General features: G+C 40.6%; 1 protein-coding gene across 2 annotated transcripts in view; it reads right to left on the bottom strand.

The window, feature by feature from the left end:
* LOC134927784 (poly(rC)-binding protein 3-like) overlaps nt 1-22,338 on the bottom strand; it is a 2,026,162-nt gene that overhangs the window by 162,860 nt on the left and 1,840,964 nt on the right. The window contains exon 19 of one of the 2 annotated variants that reach the window (XM_063922743.1): nt 2,906-3,543. The exons of the other annotated variant lie outside the window; for it this stretch is intronic. Coding sequence (XP_063778813.1) covers nt 3,507-3,543 — 37 coding nt within the window. The 3' untranslated portion in view covers nt 2,906-3,506. Of the gene's footprint in view, nt 1-2,905; nt 3,544-22,338 lie in introns of those variants that run through there. 2 annotated transcript variants of the gene reach the window in all.

The raw sequence follows: 22,338 nt of genomic DNA, 5'->3' as shown, positions 1-22,338 counted from the left end.
GCTCTCTACTGTGTGACATAACGTGTATAATGCTCTCTACTGTGTGACGTAACGTGTATAATGCTCTCTACTTTGTGACGTAACATGTATAATGCTCTTTACTGTTTGATGTAACGTGACTTTAGAGTTCTATTGTATGGCGACACCCTTTTTAGTGAGTCAAAATACCATTTTCTGGGTTATGCGCTTTTCCTATTTATAATATGGGAGGGGGGCCCAATGCATATTGTTGCACCTCGGCCCACCATTCTCTAGTTCCGCCACTGGCTCTGGTGGTCTAGAGGGGGTTGAGGATGAACCTGACACCCACATCAGCACCTCCGATGGTCTCCGCACTGGGAGGCAAGGCAGATATCACACCTTACCTGCTTCCTGTTGCCCTGCTGCAGCCCAGGGTGTCCAGCAGGATGCTGCTAGCCGTGCCCCGCTGGCACCAGCCAAGATCACTGGACCATTTACCGGTGTTGTGATACTGGCAGGAAGTCAATGGATCAGCAGCGTGTCCCACTGCTTGCGCTAAAGAAATAGCTAAAAATATAAGAAATTCTAAAGATAAAGCTTAGTGCTGCTTAAAAGCAGCCCCCCTGTCTAAAGATGCATCCTGGTCCTGCCGGTACCAAACTAAAAACTAGCTGGCCTGGGTCCATACACCTAAAGATTTATTTTCTGATCTGGCTAGTTAGAACGAAAATCTGGTAATGAATGGGAGCAAATGATGATTGACCATTTGCTACCAAACACTGAAAAACAGACAAAAATGGTCAATCAGACAAATTGGTTAAATCCATTTGATTTAACCAATTTGTCTGAATGACTGTTTTAGTCAGTTTTTTGGCATTTCGGAGCAAATGGTCAATTGTTATTTGCTTTACTGTATGTCATACAAATCTTAATACAGTGTGATGTTTATTGTCAACGTGAATACTTCTGTTGTAGGAGCCGAAGCAGTAACCTCACAAAATAATACTTGTGATAATAAATTGCATACATTTTACTTCTTTTTAGGGAATTTTTTTTAACACATAATTACAGTATGATATTTGTACCAGTGAGCTCATAGCCATTGAAGAATAGAGGTATTGGTTATAGTAGAATTGCCATTCCAGAAAAAGATATACTGACCACAAATATACATTACCATGTATATTGAAGCAGCTTAATGTGTAAACCCTAGACATTACTAACAGGCACTCTCATTTATTCTAGATTTAATTTTGCTATGACATGCAGGCCTGGGTCCATAAAATGTAAATGATCTGCATCTTTATTTAATTCCTGAGCATGCTGTGGTCCCAGCTATCCTCATCCTTGCACATAACTCCTCTACAACAACTCTGATTTTTATGATGCCAATGAGATAAAGTTAGCAGAATATTGTGGTATCCATAAAGCCCCTCGATTTGTATGGTAGCCCACCCTGACTATGGGGGTAATTCAGAGTTGATCGCAGCAGCAAATTTGTTAGCAGTCGGGCAAAACCATGGGGGTAATTCCAAGTTGATCGCAGCAGGATTCTTGTTAGCAATTGGGAAAAACCATGTGCAGTGTAGGGGGAGGCAGATATAACATGTGCAGAGAGAGTTAGATTTGGATGGGGTGTGTTCAATCTGCAATCTAAATTGCAGTGTAATAATAAAGCAGCCAGTATTTACCCTGCACAGAAATAAAATAACCCACCCAAATCTAACTCTCTCTGCAAATGTTATATCTGCCCCCCCTGCAGTGCACATGGTTTTGCCCAATTGCTATCAAAAATCCTGCTGCGATCAACTTGGAATTACCCCCCATGTGCACTGCAGGTGTGGCAGATATAACATTTGCAGAGAGAGTTAGATTTGGGTGGGTTATTTTGTTTCTGTGCAGGGTAAACTCTGGCTGCTTTATTTTTACACTGCAATTTAGATTTCAGTTTGAACACACCCCACCCAAATCTAACTCTCTCTGCACGATATAACTCCCCCCCCCCTGCAGTGCACATGGTTTTGTCCAAATGCTGACAAATTTGCTGCTATGATCAACTCTGAATTACCCCCAATATACATTGTGATTTTGTCCTACATTTTGAGATCTGACTTCAGAGTTAATGTCTCAAAGTACGAGAACTCCTTTTGGGGCAACTCTCTTTGCATTTGATACCCTGTAAACCTTGATCACATTTGTCTATGGAATTCCTTGGAGGTCCATCTCCATCCTGGTAGTGGCAGATTTAATAACATCACATTTTGTACTAGTGGTACAATTGCCTATCGCTAAAACTCTTTGGTAAGCATAATGATAAATCATACCAGCCAATTTTGTTTCTGATGGAGGCTAACATTTCAAATTAAGAATATCCTTTTGTAAAAATGTAGGTTTTGCCATTTTCCTCTCATCCACATACCATCCACATACCTATGTGCAGACTGATATACTTATTAAATCCAAAACCCATAATCTCTGTGACCCTTTCTACCATTGGCTAAATTTTCATACATTTATTACTGTCAAGAAATCAGATCAGACATATTTATTGTCTCTGTTAGTCTGCACTATTAATATAGTATCAAACGCCCACTGCGGTGTTACTGTGTGCTTAGAATTTACCGTTCCAGGAATGCAATGGTTAATATCACCCTCCAGCCATCACAAGTGCGCCTTTTCTGTGACTTGATTATTCCGCCTCTCACAGCTTTCAGTGCTGTTAAGGTTCTATTCCTTATTCCTGTCCCCTGCTGCAGTTTGATTTGTTCACTGTAGTTTTCCCTGCCACATGACTTGGACCCTCTGCCTCAGTCTGACTATACTACTGTACCTGACAATCAATTGCCTCTTCATTGTGTGAAGAGAATACAAGACTACTGTATACTGTATTATAAACCGCTAATGAGTTACAATCATGTAAAGACTTCAATCGTTTTCTTCCTGAGTATTATTTTATTGACAAAATTAGTATACAGTTACACATTTTTTTTTCCACCTTTAGCTTTGTTGAGATGCACTGACTTTGGTCAACCAGAGTATATTGATAAATAGAAAAGAACATAATAATTTATTATACATTTTATCTGTGATACAACTTAATTGGGCTTTTGTACTAACTATATTCAGCACAAAATAAATGTTCATTGCTATAAACACACACAAACAAAATAATATAACTCACTGTCAAATGTATACTTAAATACAATGATTCTGTAATATTAAGTGCTCATGCTTTACATACATACAGTACATACTAATTAAAGCATGAATATAAGTCAACAAAAAACTCCTACTATATAAATGTAATCTATGCAATCACAGCAGTGTTGTCCTAATCAATAACAAATGTTTAATTAACAGAAACGTTTTTAAATCAAAGTGACTAAGGGAATAAAATAAATAAGAATAATAAAGAAAAAAGCCATTCCCCCTTTCAGAATTGCATGAAATATTTTATTTGCCAGAAATCTCTCAGCCCACAGAAATCATTGTCTCACGAGGAAAAGTTCTGTCTTGATTCTAATACAATATGAACATGTTGAATATTACAGAGCCCCCAAGTCAGAAACTTCTGAGGAAAGCCTATAAAACATGAAAACAAAATGGAAGGGGGAAAAAACAAGCAAAAAAAAGCTTCTCAGCATCAAAAAATAACACTCAATTCCAACGAAGCTGTTAATACTATAGGGAACAACAATTTTATTTTGAGTTTTGTATAAGATAATGTAAATTATACAAAACAAAAATAATCTATTTTGCAACAAGACAATATTATTTTAATATATATACTGTATATATGAATATATATAGAAATGTATATAAATATATATATATATATATATATATATCTCCAACAAACATGGCACTGGAGACTGTGATAAAGCTGAAGTCACTTGTATTAGAAGTACTAGTTCTAATACAAGTGACCTCAGCTTTATTACAGTCTCCAGTGCCGTGTTTGTTGTGTGTGGATATGTGTGTGGATTTTTCACTTGAGCACGGAGACCAGTTGTATGTTTGTACAGAAGTGCACTCAGTTAAGAAAAAAAACTATATAACTTGCTGTGATGCCTTCCTAAAATTCACGGGGATCCAACAATATCAGCAAATGAAAGGCAGCACTCTCCAGACATTGTTCGGGACAAGCATACATATAAAATCACAATCACTAAACACATATAAATACCCACAAAGTCTGGCTAATTGGCTAAAGAGTGGACTCACCTTGCAGATGCTACCCTCAGAGGTTTAGAAATGCACATCAGGACCAATTGTCGCTGGAACTTGACATCATCAGGGAGCACTCGCCAGCAGATACGGCAAGCAGTGTTTAAGGGTAGTTGCTAAGCAACACCTGTGAGTAATGACAGTACATATGAAACACAAAGAAATGATGACAACACCCCATAACAACAGTGCATACTGGGGGTAATTCCAAGTTGATCGCAGCAGTCATTTTGTTAGCAGTTGGGCAAAACCATGTGCACTGCAGGGGAGGCAGATATAACATGTGCAGAAAGAGTTAGATTTGGGTGGGTTATTTTATTTCTGTGCAGGGTAAATACTGGCTGCTTTATTTTTACACTGCTAATTAGATTGCAGATTGAACACACTGCCCCCAAATCTAACTCTCTCTGCACATGTTATATCTGCCTCCCTTGCAGTGCACATGGTTTTGCCCAACTGCTAACAAAATTCCTGCTGCGATCAACTTGGAATTACCCCCCACTGTTCATAGTTTAAAATCAAACAGCAATAAACGTACTAATAATAATAGTAACAGATACAGAAATAATATGTAATATACTGTATATGAAACTAGTCACCAGGTCATACGATTCCTATTGGACAAATCTAACCACTACCTGTCAGTCACAAAAAACACTGTAAGCCTAAAGTTTCATTTAATTCCTTAAGGGACCCTTAAGCATGAGGGGATTTAAAGTGAAAATCCATTTGCTCTCTTTTTGCAAATTCACCCTCAACATTCATTTTACAACCAAAAGGTCAAAAACATTGGTGGCCTATAGCTAACACAGGAATGGATTTACTAGCTTTATGTGATACCAGATTACTGCCACGGAACATTAGAGACATGGGCGTTTTAACAAAGAGGGGGCCCGTGTGCACCTCCAGGTGGCCCCCCTCCTCTGTACGTCGCAGTAGTCTCCTTCATACCGCAATAGCAGCACCCGACGCTGGATCCAGAATGGTAAGTATTATAAATGGGTGCAGTGTGTGCGGTGTGGCCCCCCCTGGACACTGCACACATTGCACCAATTATAAAAACGCATATAGTTAGAGACCATGGGACTAATTCATACCTGATCGCTGTTGTGAGAATTCGCAAGGCGGACGACTATCGATCGACTGCGCATGCATACAGATCATAATGCGCATGTGCAAAGCCAAACTGCAAAAAAATGTAGCATCTTTTTTGATCGCTAGGCATATGCAGGTTGGCTGATGTTTGGGGGTGGTAACTGGCCGTTTTCTTGGAGTGTCCAGAAAACACAGGCGTTCCAAAGTGTTTTCAGGAAGGGTGTGTGACGTCAGCTCTGGCCCTGAACAGCCTGTTTCTTTCGCACTGTAGGAGTAGATCCTGGGCTACGCACAGACTGCACAGGCTGGAAAAAAACATTTGTTGGTGAGTGAGTTGTGAACGGATTTGCAGCAGATTTGTATGCAAAGCTTTTCGCACGGCATACGCAGACTTGCATCGGCAGATCTTCACTCTGTCAGGGTGGCAATTATCTGAACGTAAACCTCTGCAAATTTGCAGAGGAGCGATCAGGTCTGAATTAGGCCCACTGTCGTTAAATTTGACATCACAGGTTTGACTGTTAAACAACCCAGGCATTTCTTAAGTCAACTGTTAGGATGTTTTACTGTAGATGCTTGGGTTGTGTCACTTGTTGACTGTAGTTAACATATTTATTCACACCCATTAAGGGAAATAATCTAAAATCAATTGTGCTGTCATGTCTACCTGCCTTGAGGCTTTTCATATGTTGGGGCGTCATTAAACAAGCATTAGCTACAGGGCACAGTAACCAACCTATAGCTAGATACTGTCTGTCTGTTAGCTAAACATATGACCTTATTTTTCAATGAGTGCTAAATTTCACTGTGAGTGATAAATTGCACCAGCCAATCAGTTCCTAACTAACTGCCATGTCACAGACTGTTGGGCTCATTTATCAATGTGTGATAAATATCACTGTGAGTGATAAATTGCACCAGGGAATCAGCTCCTAACTTCTATATCACAGGCTGTGTTTGAAAAATGACAGTTAGGAGGTGATTGGCTGGTGCAATTTATCACTCACAGTGAAATGTATCACTCATTGATAAATAAGGGCATATAGGGGCATTTGTAGTAACCTGGAGAAGGCATAAGGAAGTGATAAACCAGTGATAAGTAGATTGATGGGGGAAAGCTTATCGGCGCTTAACCGCGATACCAATTTATACTAGAATGTAGTCCAGGATGTTTATAAATAAACAAAAAAGTCTCCTTTTTCTAGACACTCCCTTAGTATTAATCGGGCGTCAGCTACACCTTAAAGAAAGAAGCATTGGTAAGGTGCTTCATGTACAGTGTAAACGAAAAAAAGGGATAAGGTGGTTTTAAGCGACCAGTGGTGTCTAATATTAATAGGAGACTCAAATTAAAAGAAAATATTTTTGAATAAATCTAAAATGCACCAATAAAAACAAATAAAATAGTAGCTCTATTACAAAGAGCCAGAAAAGTTACTAAAACTGTGTATAAGACATAAGTTAGTATAAAATTAGTAATACAAACTAAAATAAGACAAGAGGAAAAAACGTCCTAAAAGTAGAAAATTGGACATAAGATCAGCATAAAAAGTATAAAAATAAGGTTCTTAGCTTTTTGAGAGGGTATGTATCATAGCACCCAACGCGTTTCGTCCTATCTGGACTTCATCAAGGGGTGACAAACAACTGGGACAGCTCATCTATATATACCTGTATTAGTAAGGAAGTGATAGCTACATCACTTCCTATCAATTAACAGGTGTCAGATTTCATATATTGATTAAACATTTAAAACATAGTGGAAATACTCCTATAGCATAGTGTAACCATGCTGAGTGAAACCGCTTTGTAAATAACTTTTTTTGTGTGTTTAAAGTTCTAAAAAACACTGATATAGTTCAAAGTCCCGGACTTCCTGTCCGGATCGCGGGTGACGTCACGTCCGCCCCACTTCCGGTGTCCAGCATTCTTCATTGCGCATGCGCCGAGTGTGGGTTGTGGACGGTCCGTGTCCGGCATCCATTGCAGTGATAAGTGCAAGGTGATAAACGCACCAGCCAATCAGCTCTAATATGCAAATTGACTGTTAGGAGCTGACTGGCTGGTGCGTTTATCACCTTGCACTTATCACAGCTTTATCACTTCCTTATGCCTTCTCCAGGTTAAAACATCTGCCCCAGTGTGTGGTATCTATTCAAGCACTCATCATCGATCATGTTCCACCATACGTCAGAGGTGGGAATGAGACTGCAAAAACCCCGTTCCAGGCGGCAATGTGCATGCGCAGGTCTCATCCTGCACATGAGCTAGCAGCCATTGCGAGCTGCATATGCCTATGCCTGTCAATCAGGGGGAAGGTGTGGGAGCAAGGTCAGAGTGCTGCGGGGCGGCACGGGCAAAGCGGGGGCGGGTCGGCAGCATTTTTGGGGTGGCTGCATAAGCAGATTCTGCAATCCGTATTGAATAACCTCCCTTATTAAAAAAAGAGAGCAAATGGATATTCACATTGACCATCATATGACCTGGTGACTAGTTTCATATATATTATATACTATTTCTGTACCTATTACTTTTATTATGAGTGTGTTCATTGCTGTTGGATTTTATACTGTGTACAGTATGCACTGGTGTTATGGGGTGTTGTCATTATTTTTTTGTGTGCTATATGTAGTTATTACTCACAGGCATTGCTTAGCAACTACCCTTAAACACGGTTTGTGGTCTCTGCTGGCGGGCGCTGCCTGATCACGTCATGTTCCAGCGATAATCGGTCCTGAAATGCAATCCTGAACCTCTGAGGGTAACGTCTGCCTGGTTAGTCCACTCGTTAGCCAATTAATCATACTTTGTGGGTATTTGTGTTTAGTATGATTTCAAATGTACGCTAGTTCCTGACGACGGCTGAAGAACCCTCGAATAGGAATAAAGGACCCAGTTTTTTAACTTGAATATAAATCTGGAGAGTGCCACATAACAGTTGCTAGTATAGCTATATAGAGATCTCTCTATCTATCTATCTATCTATATATATATATATATATATATTTTACAAAACACAAGTTTTAAGCACAAGTTGCAATAACGGTGACATTTAATAATGATTAGTGTCATATTTCGTGCACAGGTAGAAATAAACATACATGATACAGAAATTACGTAAAATACAAAGTGATAGCTGATACAGTAATATTCATTATTTTCTAAATTAATGTATTATGACAATGAAAACTCCTTTCTAGTATACAGAGTTTAAACCCTCAGAAAAAGAAATTTATATTCGTGTGACTGTGTGGTCTTAGTTATGACTGATAAAACTGTATGTAAAAGTTTGTTATTCGAGGTGTGCAAAGATGATGATAATGGTGGGTGTGTGAGCTGGCTTTGAAAGGTAAGAGGCAAAAATAGTACATTACTATGTCTGTACTAAGCTACAAAGATCAGAGAAACAGAGATGGTACTGTAAATGGGCATAAACATACTGTATAGCATAACATGATTACTAGTTCCAACAGAGCATAGAAAATGTTATTGAAAAAAAATTATAGATCAGATGCCCCCTCCCACTTTATATTTTGCCATTTTTTATTGTCAAAATATAACTGATATTCAATATTAATTGAGTTTAGTTCAAATTAATTCTTAGTAAAACACAAGAAACCTAATATTGCTGATGTTACAATTGTCCATGTATTTGACCACAAAATGTACACAATGAGGAACAATAGTGCTCAGTAGCTACCTAGCTTCAGCAATGATCTGAAGGCTGTCTGTCCCAGTAGCACATGACACAAGGTGCCGCTTTAATTACATCTATTGTGAAAACCAGAGTAGTTTGTCTCAGTCTCCAATACCCCTTTCACACAGAAACTGAAATTGGATGAAGCAGTTCCACCCGGTAATTTCATGAAACAAACGGGTCCTTTTTCTGTGTGAAAGGGTCGACCCGGGTTGAAATTCCCGGGACTTAGACCCTGGAATCTACCAGGGTCGGAGACACAGGAATTTCGACACGGGTTGACCCTTTCACACAGACAAAATACCCGTGTTGATCCGCAAACTACCACGTCGAAAATATCGACCTGGTAATTTGCATGTCTGTGTGAAAGGGGCGGGCAGGCAGGTCCCGGCCAAACGACCCGGCACTGAAATGCCGGGTAATTGCCAAAACTTTCAGACTTTTTTTGTCTGAAAGTGGTATAAGAGACTAATGTCTTCTCTGGGAGACTGCAGACTCGTGATGGTGACAGGGTTCATTTCCAACATATCCCTGCACACACAGCACATCTGGACAGGTGCATCACATGCTGTGAATAATTACCTGGTTTAAGTATTGGCTCTGAGTGGGTACAGGGCGACCAACGCTGGACAAGCTGGCCAGTGACTAGCTTTAGCTTGGTGACCAGTATATAGACAGAGACAGAGTGGTGCGAATACTTTGCTGATGTGATTGCTGGAATTTCACTTAATACTGTTTGTACCATCCTGACATTTGGTGAACAAACTACAGCCCAGTGGTTCAGCAACACCTGTGTGGACATTCAATAATTACTTGTTTGCCACAAGTGGTGTCATCGGGGGACTGTTATAGGACAGCCAGAACCTGTTGCCCACCCAGCCAGCAGATCCAGTATGATACTGTAAGTCTTGCAAACCTAAATCACAACAATTTTCTGTAAAGAGTTATATGATCAGAAAAAATGACTGCATACCACACTTGCCTACTTTTGAAAAAGTCTTTCAGGGAGATTGTGAAAGTAACACCTATCACACGCATTCCCAACCACGGTCCTCAAGGCACACCAACAGTGAAGGTTTTAATGATATCCAGGCTTCAGCACAGATGGTTAAATCAAAATAACTGAGCTACTAATTAAGTCACCTGTGCTGAAGCCTGGATATCACTAAAACCTGCACTGTTAGAGTGCCTTGTGGACCGTGGTTGGGAATGCCTGACCTATCAGCTCGGACGTGTACTGATACCATACTTGCCTACCTGACTGAGTCTCAGTGCAGTGCCCAAAACAAGGTATGCTGCACCTGCACCTGAGGTAGAAAATGCTCTGTTCCTGGACTTTCCTGGTAATGTATGATTACCATCACCTGTGGTGAAACACCTTTCTTATCAATTAACTAGCTCACCACAGGTGATGGCAATCATAGATTACCAGGAAAGTCCAGGAACAGAGCATTTTCTCCCTCATGGATAGGGTCAGGTAGGCAAGTATGACTGATACATCTGAAAGGCATGTTATAAAAATGACTTGCATCCAAATTTAAATGAGCCCCAAAGTTATTAAGATCTACTTGTTAAAGAAAAGACACTGATATTTTTTCAGGATTTGTTTGTGTATTATGTTTTGCAAGAGGTTGCATATACTGTAAGCGGCCACGATAAACCTTATTTAAAATGCATGTAGCCAAAGGGATCATTGTGCTCATGAACAATACAGGGCAATGGCTTTGATGAGCCTATTTAAATGTATGTATCTCTGATTTCTTTTTGTTTCCCCAAGAATTTAACAGCTGCATAATGGGGGTAAGGTGAAATCAGGGAGATTGCAGGTCTATTCAGAGAGTCAGGGAGATTGCTACTACTGTATTTCAGGGAGTCTCCTGCAGAATGAGGGAGGGTAGGCAACTATGCTGCATACTGTATGAGGCAGGTTTTGCTAGCATACAAGCATTGTAGGTACACCATCCTAGGAGTTAATTAAGTTGCTGCTAGTGAATTTCTGCAAGCAAAAGACCCTTTTTTTGTGAAATTGGTGCGGCAAAGAATTGGTTAAAGGAAAATTGTGCTTTTTCTGCAGAATGCAAGTGTCTTTCTCTGACTTAAAACCCAAGTGTTTTGAATATGTATCATTTAAACAAATTGTGGTTCAGAGAAAAACTTATATTGAAAGGGACAGACTATGATCAATGCTGGTAATTGTAATGTTTTCTGGTGTCTTAAAGAGTACTTGATTCATTTTTAATGTTGAAAACTGTTAATTTATGCTGAGGGAGGCAAAGCTTAGTTTTCCTACACATCTAGAAACCAGTATGGAAAAAATTCTAAGGGCATTGCTGAATGTGGCTGCTACGCAGCAGATGCAAAATACAGAGATGCTGAAGGTCACAGAGGCCCAAGTAGAAAATGCTAAGCTCTGAGAAGATGGTTCAAGCAATGTAAGGACATGGGTTCTCTGGGCCGACTGTCTTGCAGAAGATGACCTCGGAAGATGTGTAAGCATATCTCTTAGCTTTTGAGGGAACTGCTACGAGGATTAGATGGCCACCAGAAGTCTGGGTGGAAAAGCTGGCACCAAGTGCTAAAAGGCTGGCTGCAGGCAGATATCAATACAGCTGACCATATGATGGAAGCTCTAGCAGTAGATCCCTGTGTCCACGGACTTGGCCTAAGCTTACAGAGGTGGGTGCACAGTCTTATGTGAACCTTGCCATTACAATAGACTGATATTCGACAATGTTAAGGGCTCCTGATGGAAATGCAAAACGGATGCCCAGACAAAGGTTAACACTGTCAACAGTGGAGCCAGTGGTCAAAGTCTGTCCAGTCTCCACCTTCGTCCTTTGAATGTGGTGAACCTGGGCATTTCTGTGCTGAGTACACAAGCCATCAGGAACCCATGGACTGTACATTTACTTGGCTAGGTTCCACCTTTCCTAGTTGCTGCACCATGTTCGCTTCTACAGGGAGTTCATTGTGGTTTTGTTTGATTACCAACAGGCTGTTTTAGCTTTTTTGGACTTTGGAAGTGAACTGACATTAGTTTTTAGTTTTGACGTTCCAAAAGGAATGTTGGCAAGGTTGACTAATGTGAAAGTGCTATACATTCATGGAACTACAGAGGAATATGAGCGAGTTTGTCTACCGCTTACAGTAACAATGCAAACGTATTGGAAATGGCTGCTGTACCCCAAAAAACTGTACCCGCTAATTCTGGGGTGACACTTCCTCTTATTCCAGGAAGTTATTGCTGATAGGATTTGGCTGAACATGTCGGCAACTGATACACTACCCAAATGCCTAACCTTAAAAGAGCCTGTCCAACTCTTACTGGATTCGAGAATGAAGTCAACAGAACTGTCATTTAGGGATTCTGGATACAAGTCTATCACCACTATGCAACCTTAATCTCGCCCAAGACAACATGGAAACCAATCAAAATAAGCATGGGCTAGAGACACTGTTGTGTATACTTCGGTGCCCCCAGAGGGTACTGAGGACTGGTCCCCAATTACAAGATGTACTTCATTATAAGAATGTGCAAGGGATAAACTTAATGATGCTAACCTAAAAAATGCATTTAAAACGGTTGTTGAAGTTAATGGTGTAGTGAAAGCTGACAGGCCGTAGAATGTGAACCAAACATTTTATTTTATTTTTTTTAAAGAAAAATGTTTTGTATAGAGTGGGGGAAAAATATTGATCAACTAAAGGTGCATAAACACACCTTTGTAGGAGTTATTTGGGAAAAAGAAAGACCCTACAAAAGATGTTACTATGGTTTTACCAGCCAGGAATACCAGTGAAAAGGTACTCTTTATCCTGCCTAGTATGTCAGAAAACATCTCCAAAACCTGCTTACTGTGTATACTGTATACTCTAGGGCACAGGTTCTCAAACTCGGTCCTCAGGACCCCACACAGTGCATGTTTTGCAGGTCTCCTCACAGAATCACAGGTGAAATAATTAGCTCTACCTGTAGACCTTTTAAAATGTGTCAGTGAGTAATTAATACACCTGTACACCTGCTGGGTTACCTGCAAAACATGCACTGTGTGGGGTCCTGAGGACCGAGTTTGAGAACCACTGCTCTAGGGCATACTTACCTACTTTCAATTTCGGCTTCTTCCGGAGAGGAGACGATGCAGGAGACTTTGGGGGGTGGGGCCGGGTTGTGACATCATCAATCCCCGCCCCCCACATCGGGTCCACGGGAAGAGGCTAAAATGACACGATTCACATCATTTGAACCCCTTTCCCTCCCCATGGACCCGCGAATATGGGTGAGTATGTCTCCAGCCTGCCTGCATCAACAGGGTGCGAGCAGGATGCAGGAGACCTTCCTACTCTTCTAGGGGTGCGGGGGGCTACCCCAAAAAACGGGAGCCTCCTGCAGCTTCCGTGAGAGTAGGAAAGTATGCCCTAGGGCATGGGTCTGCAACCTGCCTCTCTGCAGCTGCTGTGGAACTACACATCCCAGCATGCCAAGCCACAGTTTTGCTTTTAAGGCATGCTAAAACTGAGACAGGGCATGTTGGGATGTGTAGTTCCACAGCAGCTGGAGAGCCACAGGTTGCAGACCCATACCCTAGGGAATATATAAACCCTACAGTTCATAGGCAAGGCGGAAATTAGAAATTTGAAAACGTGTTTCAGCCACTGTAGGTGTGGAACACAGATTGGGAGACATACGTAAATATGCAGACACTTACTCCAGTAAATATGCACTCCCCACAGTATCATCTTAACTTAGACTGGCCCAGCTAAGAGGAGGAACATGTGGCAAAAAGGGCAGTCTCTGAAGAAATAAACTATTGCCTTCTCTGGGAGACTGTAGACTCATAGTGGAGATGGTGTTAATTACGCACAGGGGAGGATCCAGAAGAAAATGAAAGGGGGGGGGGGCACCATGATAGGGGAACGGTAATACAGGTTGAGTATCCCTTATCCAAATATTCTGAAATACAGAATATTCCGAAATACGGAATTTTTTGAGTGAGATAGTGAAACCTTTGTTTTCTGATGACTCAATGTACACAAACTTTGTTTAATACACAAAGTTATTAAAAATATTGTATTAAATGACCTTCAGGCTGTGTGTATAAGGTGTATATGAAACATAAATGAATTGTGTGAATGTAGACACACTTTGTTTAAAAAATATTGGCTAAAATGACCTTCAGGCTGTGTGTATAAGGTGTATATGAAACTTAAGTGCATTCTGTGCTTAGACCTGGGTCCCATCACCATGATATCTCATTATGGTATGCAATTATTCCAAAATACGGAAAAATCTGATATCCAAAATACCTCTAGTCCCAAGCATTATGGATAAGGGATACTCAACCTGTATTTATATTTACATGCAGCTAAGGCACGCGTGCTCCCAGATAAGGGGTGTGGTATCACAGGGGGCGTGGCCTCACAGAATACACCATCAGGTAATGATTGGCTGTAGGAGCGCATCCTGGTTTCTTGACAATGTTTCACCCTCATGAAAAGGCTGATTGGGCCTTCAAATGTTGGTCACCTGTTCCATTAGTTATGGGAGCCTGGAAGGCACCCCAGCACAACATAATTATTATAGTTTTTATTTGGTGGTGGCAGGTGCAGCATACCTTGTTTTGGGCACTGCACTGAGACTCAGACTGCAGCACACAAACTGCCCATCTTTGATCAGTAGAAGCAGCCAGCTGGATCTCCTTTAAGCAGCATAAGACATCTGCAGGACAGCCCTGTCACAATCACACGGGCCGCCTTTTCAAAGCTTAGGCTGAGTTTGACTGCACCTAGCCTGGTGGTAAAAGAAGTGGAGGAGGAAGCGCTGGGATTATTGTGCGGTGCAGTGAGGGCTGATGAAGCCTTCTGCGCCGTCATAAGTAACAGTCTTACTCGATGCTGGCATTTGAACCGCGCGCCTGGGCTGGACTCTGGCCGGCTGGCAGTGGGGGAGGTAGGTTGCGGTGTGAGCAGGGGGAGGCTGGAGCTGCAGCTCTAGCCTCCCCATTGGTTACCACACGAACTGGCTGTTAGAGCCGCAGCGGGTCCTATTGCCTGCCGGCTCTTTTATCAAATCTGATTGACGGAAATAGCAGTAGTGCTGCTGCTGTCCTCCTTTTGAGAAAAAAAAGAATACAGAAATGACAGGGGGGGCACGGGCCTGAGTGCCCCCCCCCCCTGGATCCGCCTATGATTACGCACATAACCCTGCACACGCAGCGCAGCTGGACAGATGCATTTCATGACTGAATAATTGACTGGCAAGTGCTTGGGGAGGAGATATAAGTTTTGGTTCTACATTTGAGTCAGGATGACTGACGCTGGACAAGCTGGCAGGTGACTAGTTTGGTGACTAATGTATAGACTGACAGTGTCGGCGAATACTTTGCTGATGTGTTTGCTGGAACCACAATTAATGCAGTTTGTACCATCCTGACATTTGCTGAATAAACTACAGCCCAGTGATTCAGGAAAACCTGTGTAAACATTCAATAATTACTTGTTTGCCACTCTCTTTTTTATATTCATTGCAGATTATTGAAGACTGCAGAGCTAAACAGGAAACAATCAGTCTATTATTAATCAGCATTTGAATGTTCAATATTGGGCCAGGAAGATAATGAAAGGAGATGATTCTATAAAAACAGGTGAATTATGGTAAACAATCAGAAAACCGCAGTAAAAAGGAGTTGCATTAAGGTAAATAAAATATATTCCAAGATCAGTAATCCCACTGGATGTGCACTGAAAATGAATATTCTCTTGAAAAAATTACTTTACTTGTAAGCATTAAAATATAAACTTATTTAGAAATATAAGATTTTTTTTGTTAGCTGACAATATGCAAAAAAGTGTAAGGCATGGTTTTTCCTATTAGTCTGTTTGCTTGCCAATAAAATAGATGAACTGAAGAAAAACTACACCTGAAGGTTTTTTTAAAATTAAATATGAAGCAATATTTAATTAGGGAAGTTCTGCTTTTGTTTTGTTTTTTGCTAGAATCACAATGATTGGGCACTGAAAAAGAAAATCATCCTACACTACTAGCACTACATTACATGCATTAGGAGGTTAGCCTTAGATCTACAGTATACCAAGCACACAATTAGCTTATTGATCACGTTGAATTTGACCATATAGCATCAGAGTTATCTAATTACATGTGACTGAAGAACCCTAGTAAGCTGCAATAGTATCTGAAGTACGTGTAACAGTTTCCAAAGGAGATCTTCCCCCCAAAAAATGTTTTTGCTTAGCTCGGAGGCAAATTATACTGTGCAGTGGAATACATACGTTATCCCGGCACCTGGGATGCCTGATGTCAAAATACAAACAGCAGTATCCCGGTTATTAAAATCTTGACACTTATCAAGTAAGGTAAGCCTGATCCCTAACCTCCATCACCCTGACCCACCTTTGCCGTAGCCTAACCTTACCTAACCCTCTGACCCCCCCCCCCCCCCCGCAGCCTAACCCTAACCCTCCAAGGGGGGGGGGGTTGGGGGGCCTGACTCTATATCCACCTCTACCTGCAGCCTTACCCTAACCCTCCCACCCCCACAGCCTAACCCTAACCCTCCCCCTGCAGCCTAACCCTAATCCCTCTCCCCCCCTGCGGCTTATCTCTCTAGAGTCCTGGCAGTTCTGCATTTGGGATCCCGATACCAGAATTTCGATCCATGATGGAATACCAGAGTCAGTATTCCAAGCAGTGTTGGGATTCCGGCGTTAATTCTGACTGCCGGGATTACAAATGCTGGGATCCTGAACACATCCTGTGCAGTCATATCAAACAATCACTTTGGATACTTCTTTAGCCAAAGAATAAATTATGCTGGAAGGTCAAAGTTTTAATTATTTTAAAATATAGTAACAGGCTTGAAATAAAAAAAAATACTAGAGAAGCCACTGGCAGGCCTTCAAGGCAATTTTATTTTACTTTAATCAACTTTTTAGAGGATACTATTGGAGGTAATACTGTATGTATATCCTGCATTTATTACATTAATTTAAACTATGTGGTTCTGTAAAGGTAAGTTTCCTTCTGGGCCTTGCATTATCTAGTACAATATCAGTAGACCTAGAAAATATGATATCATTTTAAATATGTACCAAACTAAAGAAAATGAATCAATTCATTGTTCACATTTATTTTAAAATCAGTCTTTATTAGATATACTTAAAAACAGAGGTATCATGAATTATATACCTCATAACAGGGCTGTTTTAAGTGAAGTATTTAAAAAGGAGTATACAGTAATAAAGAAATAGTGTACTAGAAAAAGAAGAGAATCTGTGTGAATAAATAAAAGTTTCAATAAATACTATTCTTATTCATAAATACTGTATAAGGTAAATATAAACTGCATAGCTAATGTTTGGGCTTTAACCATATAATTTGTAACACTTTGTCCTGAATATAGAAACAGTTGTTATTCATTGCAAGGTAGCAGATTATGCACAAATGGCAGGTACAAGATATACATAATTCTAGACTGATATTTTGTAGTATATGGTATGGGCAGGTCAGCCATCAGGGGGAGACTGTGGGGACTGGTGTTGCAGGTCCTTACAGAGAGGGGGGCCCACCCCTGGCTCCTACCCAGAGCTGGCCCTAGGCATAGGCAAACTAGGCAAATACCTAGGGCATTTGATATGCCTAGGGGCACATGCAGCTTCCGCTGATTAAAATGATATGCTGCATGCCTATATTCTGTGTGTGACTGTGGCTGTATCTGCATACGAAATGCTATGTTACAGTGTATTCCAGGAAATCACTGTAACGTAGCATTTCGTATACAGATACACCCACAGTCACACACAGAATATGGGCATGCCGCATATCATTTTAATCAGCAGAAGCTGCTTGTGCATCCTAGCCACTAATGCCAGTAATGCAAATAAGATGCATTTTCATAAAAAAGGCACCAGAAGTTAGCAGAGCTGCCAGCTGACTCATGCCAGGCATCTCCTGTTGCATGGCGTATTGAGGCAAGATGTATGTGGACACATATGTATCCAAGCAAAGGCAGAGGTCACAGTGTTAGCAGCCATGTGAGTGCTGTGCGCGGATGGGTTGGTTGTGCAGTAGTATTTGGCATATATGTAATGGGTATTATGTGTGTCATGTGTATAAATGCATTTATAATGTGCGGCAAATGTGTAAGCGATATTGTGTATAAATGCATTAATAATGTGCGCCATATGTGTAAGAGGCACTATGTGTGTCATTATGTGTATAAGGGCATTAATAATGTATGGCATATGTGTAAGGGACATTATGGGGGGAATTCAAATGTTTGAAAAGTCAGTTGGGTGTCTGTTTTTTCCTATCTAATAGACAGGAAAAACAGACACCAAACCGACTTTTCAAACATTTGAATTCCCCCCTATGTGTATAAGGGCATTAATAAAGGTTGGCATAATGTGTAAGGTGCATTATGTTTATAAGGACATTAATAATGTGTGTCATATGTGTAAGGGGCATTACTGTGTGGTATTATGTGTATAAAGGCATTACTAATGTGTGGCATTATGTGTATAAGGTGCTGTACTGTGTGGCGTAACGTATAGAAAGGGAACTACTGTGTGGTCTAATGTGAATAAAGAGCAATATGGTGTGGTGTAATGTGAATAAGGAGCAATTAGTGTGATGTAATGTGAATAAAGGGCACTACTGTGAGGAGTAATGTATATAAGGTAAAGTGGTACTACTGTGTGATGTAACATGAATAAGGGACATTATTGCATGATAAAATGTGAATAAAGTTGCACTACTGTATGGCATAATTTGAATTTTGGGTACTATTGTTTGGCCATGCCCCTTCCCAGCAAGAACACACACCCCTTTTTGAGCTGTACGCCCAATGTGCGCACTGTTCATATTTATAAATATAGGGGTAGGAGCACCAAAAGGAGGACTGCTATGGGTGAGGGGTGATGGTGCTGGGAAAGGGGTGCAGGGTCAGAGGTGGAACGAGTGGCGGTGCTAAGGGGCACCTGCCAAAATCTTGCCTAGGGTATCATATTGGTTAGGGCCGGCTCTGCTCCTACTGTCAATACCTGTAGAGCTGCACCAGTCTATGAATCAACAGCAGTCTGATGCGCAAGGAGGACTTCTTAAAACAAGCCTTATTTGCGCATCAGCTCTCTGTAAACCGTTCCTGTAGGTCCTCAACACTCACCAGATGCATTTGATATTATATAACATGGACATGTCTGTTTTATAATTATTTTTAAACCTTAAGGGCCTTAGAATCAGATATAAACAATACTTGTTTGGCTACAAGTTGTGACTTTTCTCAATGCACATCTTGTCACAGCTACATGTCTGACTTAAGAGTGTGAATGACTACAGAACAGGAGTGGGTATGTATGTGTATGTGTGGGGTTGGGCAGACAATGTTTAGTGGAACAGGGGCAGTTTTGCTTAGTTTTGCCTAAGGTACCAAGAAACCTTGCACCAGCCCTGGGGATAGGTTACACCTAGATGAGATGACACAAAGTGAGTGGTTGCAGCGTCCTAGCTCTATGGGTAGTGTTCCAACATGACTGTCACATCTATGTCATTTTTCATCCTACCCACAAGCATACAAGTTGAGGCAGCCATGTTGGGCACACTACGAAGGTTTATACTGCGGGAGATAAGCCATACACAAACCCTGAGGCATATATGGGAAAACTGAGGTGTGATATACCCTGTATGATTAGATCCATATGTAGTACAACCTGCCCATGGAGGAACCATCGAAGGCAAGCATCTGGGGTGCACTGAGTAGGTAGCTGCTGGTAGGGTATACAACCAGTGAAGGTACAGCATACCAGTATAGGATATGTGGAGGGATGAAATGTCGCCCAAGTTTGGTGCCCCTTTAAATAAAACTTCCGTGTTCATCCGGCATCCCGCATGGCCACCATACTCATTACATAGCATTACATACTGCAAATAGTGCGGACAGAAGTACAATGGAAAAAACATGGTGAAGAAACAGTGAACAGCAAAGTAATACACAGCTTTCACCAGCTCAGAGACTGGCAGCAAACGGTCCGGCGACTTGCTGATACCTGCTGTTTTTTTACATGTACATGTATTGTATTTAAATGTCAATACCTTACAGGACTGGGTAATAAATATTTCTCTATTGTATTTAAATGTCAATACCTTATGCGCCCTACACACTGGGCGATCACGCTGCTAGATATGAACGATCTCGTTCATTAATGAATGAGATAACGTTCATATCAGTGTGGAGGCACCAGCGATGAATGATGCGCGGACCCGCGCTCGTTCATCGCTGATGCCCCATCAGCTGTGCATGCAGGCCAATATGGACGAGATCGTCCATATTTGCCTGCACGTCTACAGAACCTGTCACTGCCCCCCCGCCGCCGGGTCGCCTGTCTGCCGTATCGTCGGTCGGGCAGCTCGGCGGCACATCGCTGAGTCTGTAGGGTCCATTACAGCACTGGATAATAAATATTTCTCTATTATATTTAAATGTCAATACCTCACTGCACTGGATAATAACTATTTCTCTGTTCAGGATAAATTGTTACAAACTATACGGTTCAAAACCAAACATTAGCTATACAGCTTATATACACACAGATCCATTTTCCTTATTTACCCATTTACCTTATTTACTCTGTTTTTATTTATTAACACAGAGGGTGGAATGTAATAGCATGTGAAAAACAGGAAGTGTGAGACTTTGTGCAAGTTCTCCCGATTTTTTTTAAAAGCGCCAATCAACCAATCTAATTTTGCCATGTAAATTATGTCATTTAATACCGTTTATAATAAGTGAGCAATAAATAGCATTACATACTGTATATATGATCATTTCTGATACCTCTATTTTTAAGTATATCTGATAAAGACTGATTTTAAAATACAGTAAATGTGAACAAGGGATTGAGTACACCTATGCTATATTGATTCCTTTTCTTTTTTTCTTTTTTTTTTGTACAGTACATATATCTGAATCAGTAGGTAGCACCCTCCTCTTGGCCAGCAACTCAGATTATGACAATAATAGCAATAGTATATAATACGATTACTAAAGCTGCTGCTACAACATGCAGTTTAAGGAACAGAGCAGAGTTGCTGCACATGCCCAGTGGTCGCAGCTTCTTCTACCAAGTTTACAGTGTGTGTGGATCTGAGCCCTCAGTCAGTCCACTGGACCAGAGAGTAGCTACCAAGAAGAAGCGACAGGAACCTTACCATGAAATGGAAAAATGTGTAGTTCTGTCTCCTACTGGTTCTATTATGTTTGTGTATTAATTTATTATGGGATATTGAACCTTTTCCTGACCACTTATTTTATTTATATTAGTTAAATATGTTTGACACAGCCTAAACTATATACCATATATAGTGTTAAATACTATTACTATATTCCTTACAGTATACAGTGTATAAAAAATCCAATGTGTACATTAATGTCTAGGGTTGGTACTAGGTTCTTTTACTGCTCCCCCTGACTCCTGCACTTGCTACAATGTTCCAGAGTGGGAGATTGTGGAATGTATTTGGAAACCACCCTTTAGAAACCCTGCATTTTTCCTGGTACATACAGTCTACAGTACATTAGGGTACAGACAATCTCTCCCTTTTGTAATGAATTATCTGTAGTTTCCCTTGACTAGAACTATATACAGTACATAACTATTGCTCTTGGTGTGGGATATTCTCTCTCAAAACTGTATGTATGCTATCATTTAAAACATATGCCATATTGACACACTCTGGAAACTTATCCTGGTTTTATTGCTGGGGCTTTAATGAAAGTTTTTACAAAGGTGGGTGTTTTACTTTAGCTGCATTGTTAGTTGGAGCACAATGTGCTGCAAGTACTTTGGTGTATCTTTACCGCCATAAGTTTATGGAAAGGTGAAGTACAGTAGCATGACAATGGCTTGTTGTTTATTCATGACAATTTGACTGTACTTACTCGATGTAGACACTTCAACATCATCCATTAACAATATCCTAATGTTTCTATAGCTTCAGTGACTATTTCTATTGTTTTCAGTTCATATTTTCATACTAAGAATGAGAAGTTATACTTCCTATAACACATTATTTGGTTCCTCTATGTATGATTTGCTTGTGATACTCACAATGTCTATTTTACTTTTAATTATTTTTTTATTTTATCAGTGTAATGTCTTTTACTCTGGGAACCCTTTGACTTCTTTATTAATGTCATATTTCTAATCTATACTTAATGTAGTTTTATGAATATATTCTCTCCTCGTTGTAGGGGGACATTGTTGTCTCTTTTAACCTGAAAATTAAAAAAAAAACAATAAAAAAACATGTAATTTTTTTATGAGTAGTGTAATGTGTAGTTGTGTCA

Source organism: Pseudophryne corroboree, chromosome 5, assembly GCF_028390025.1.
Source record: "Pseudophryne corroboree isolate aPseCor3 chromosome 5, aPseCor3.hap2, whole genome shotgun sequence".
Lineage (NCBI taxonomy): Eukaryota > Metazoa > Chordata > Amphibia > Anura > Myobatrachidae > Pseudophryne > Pseudophryne corroboree.
This window is presented reverse-complemented; position numbering and strand designations above follow the sequence as displayed.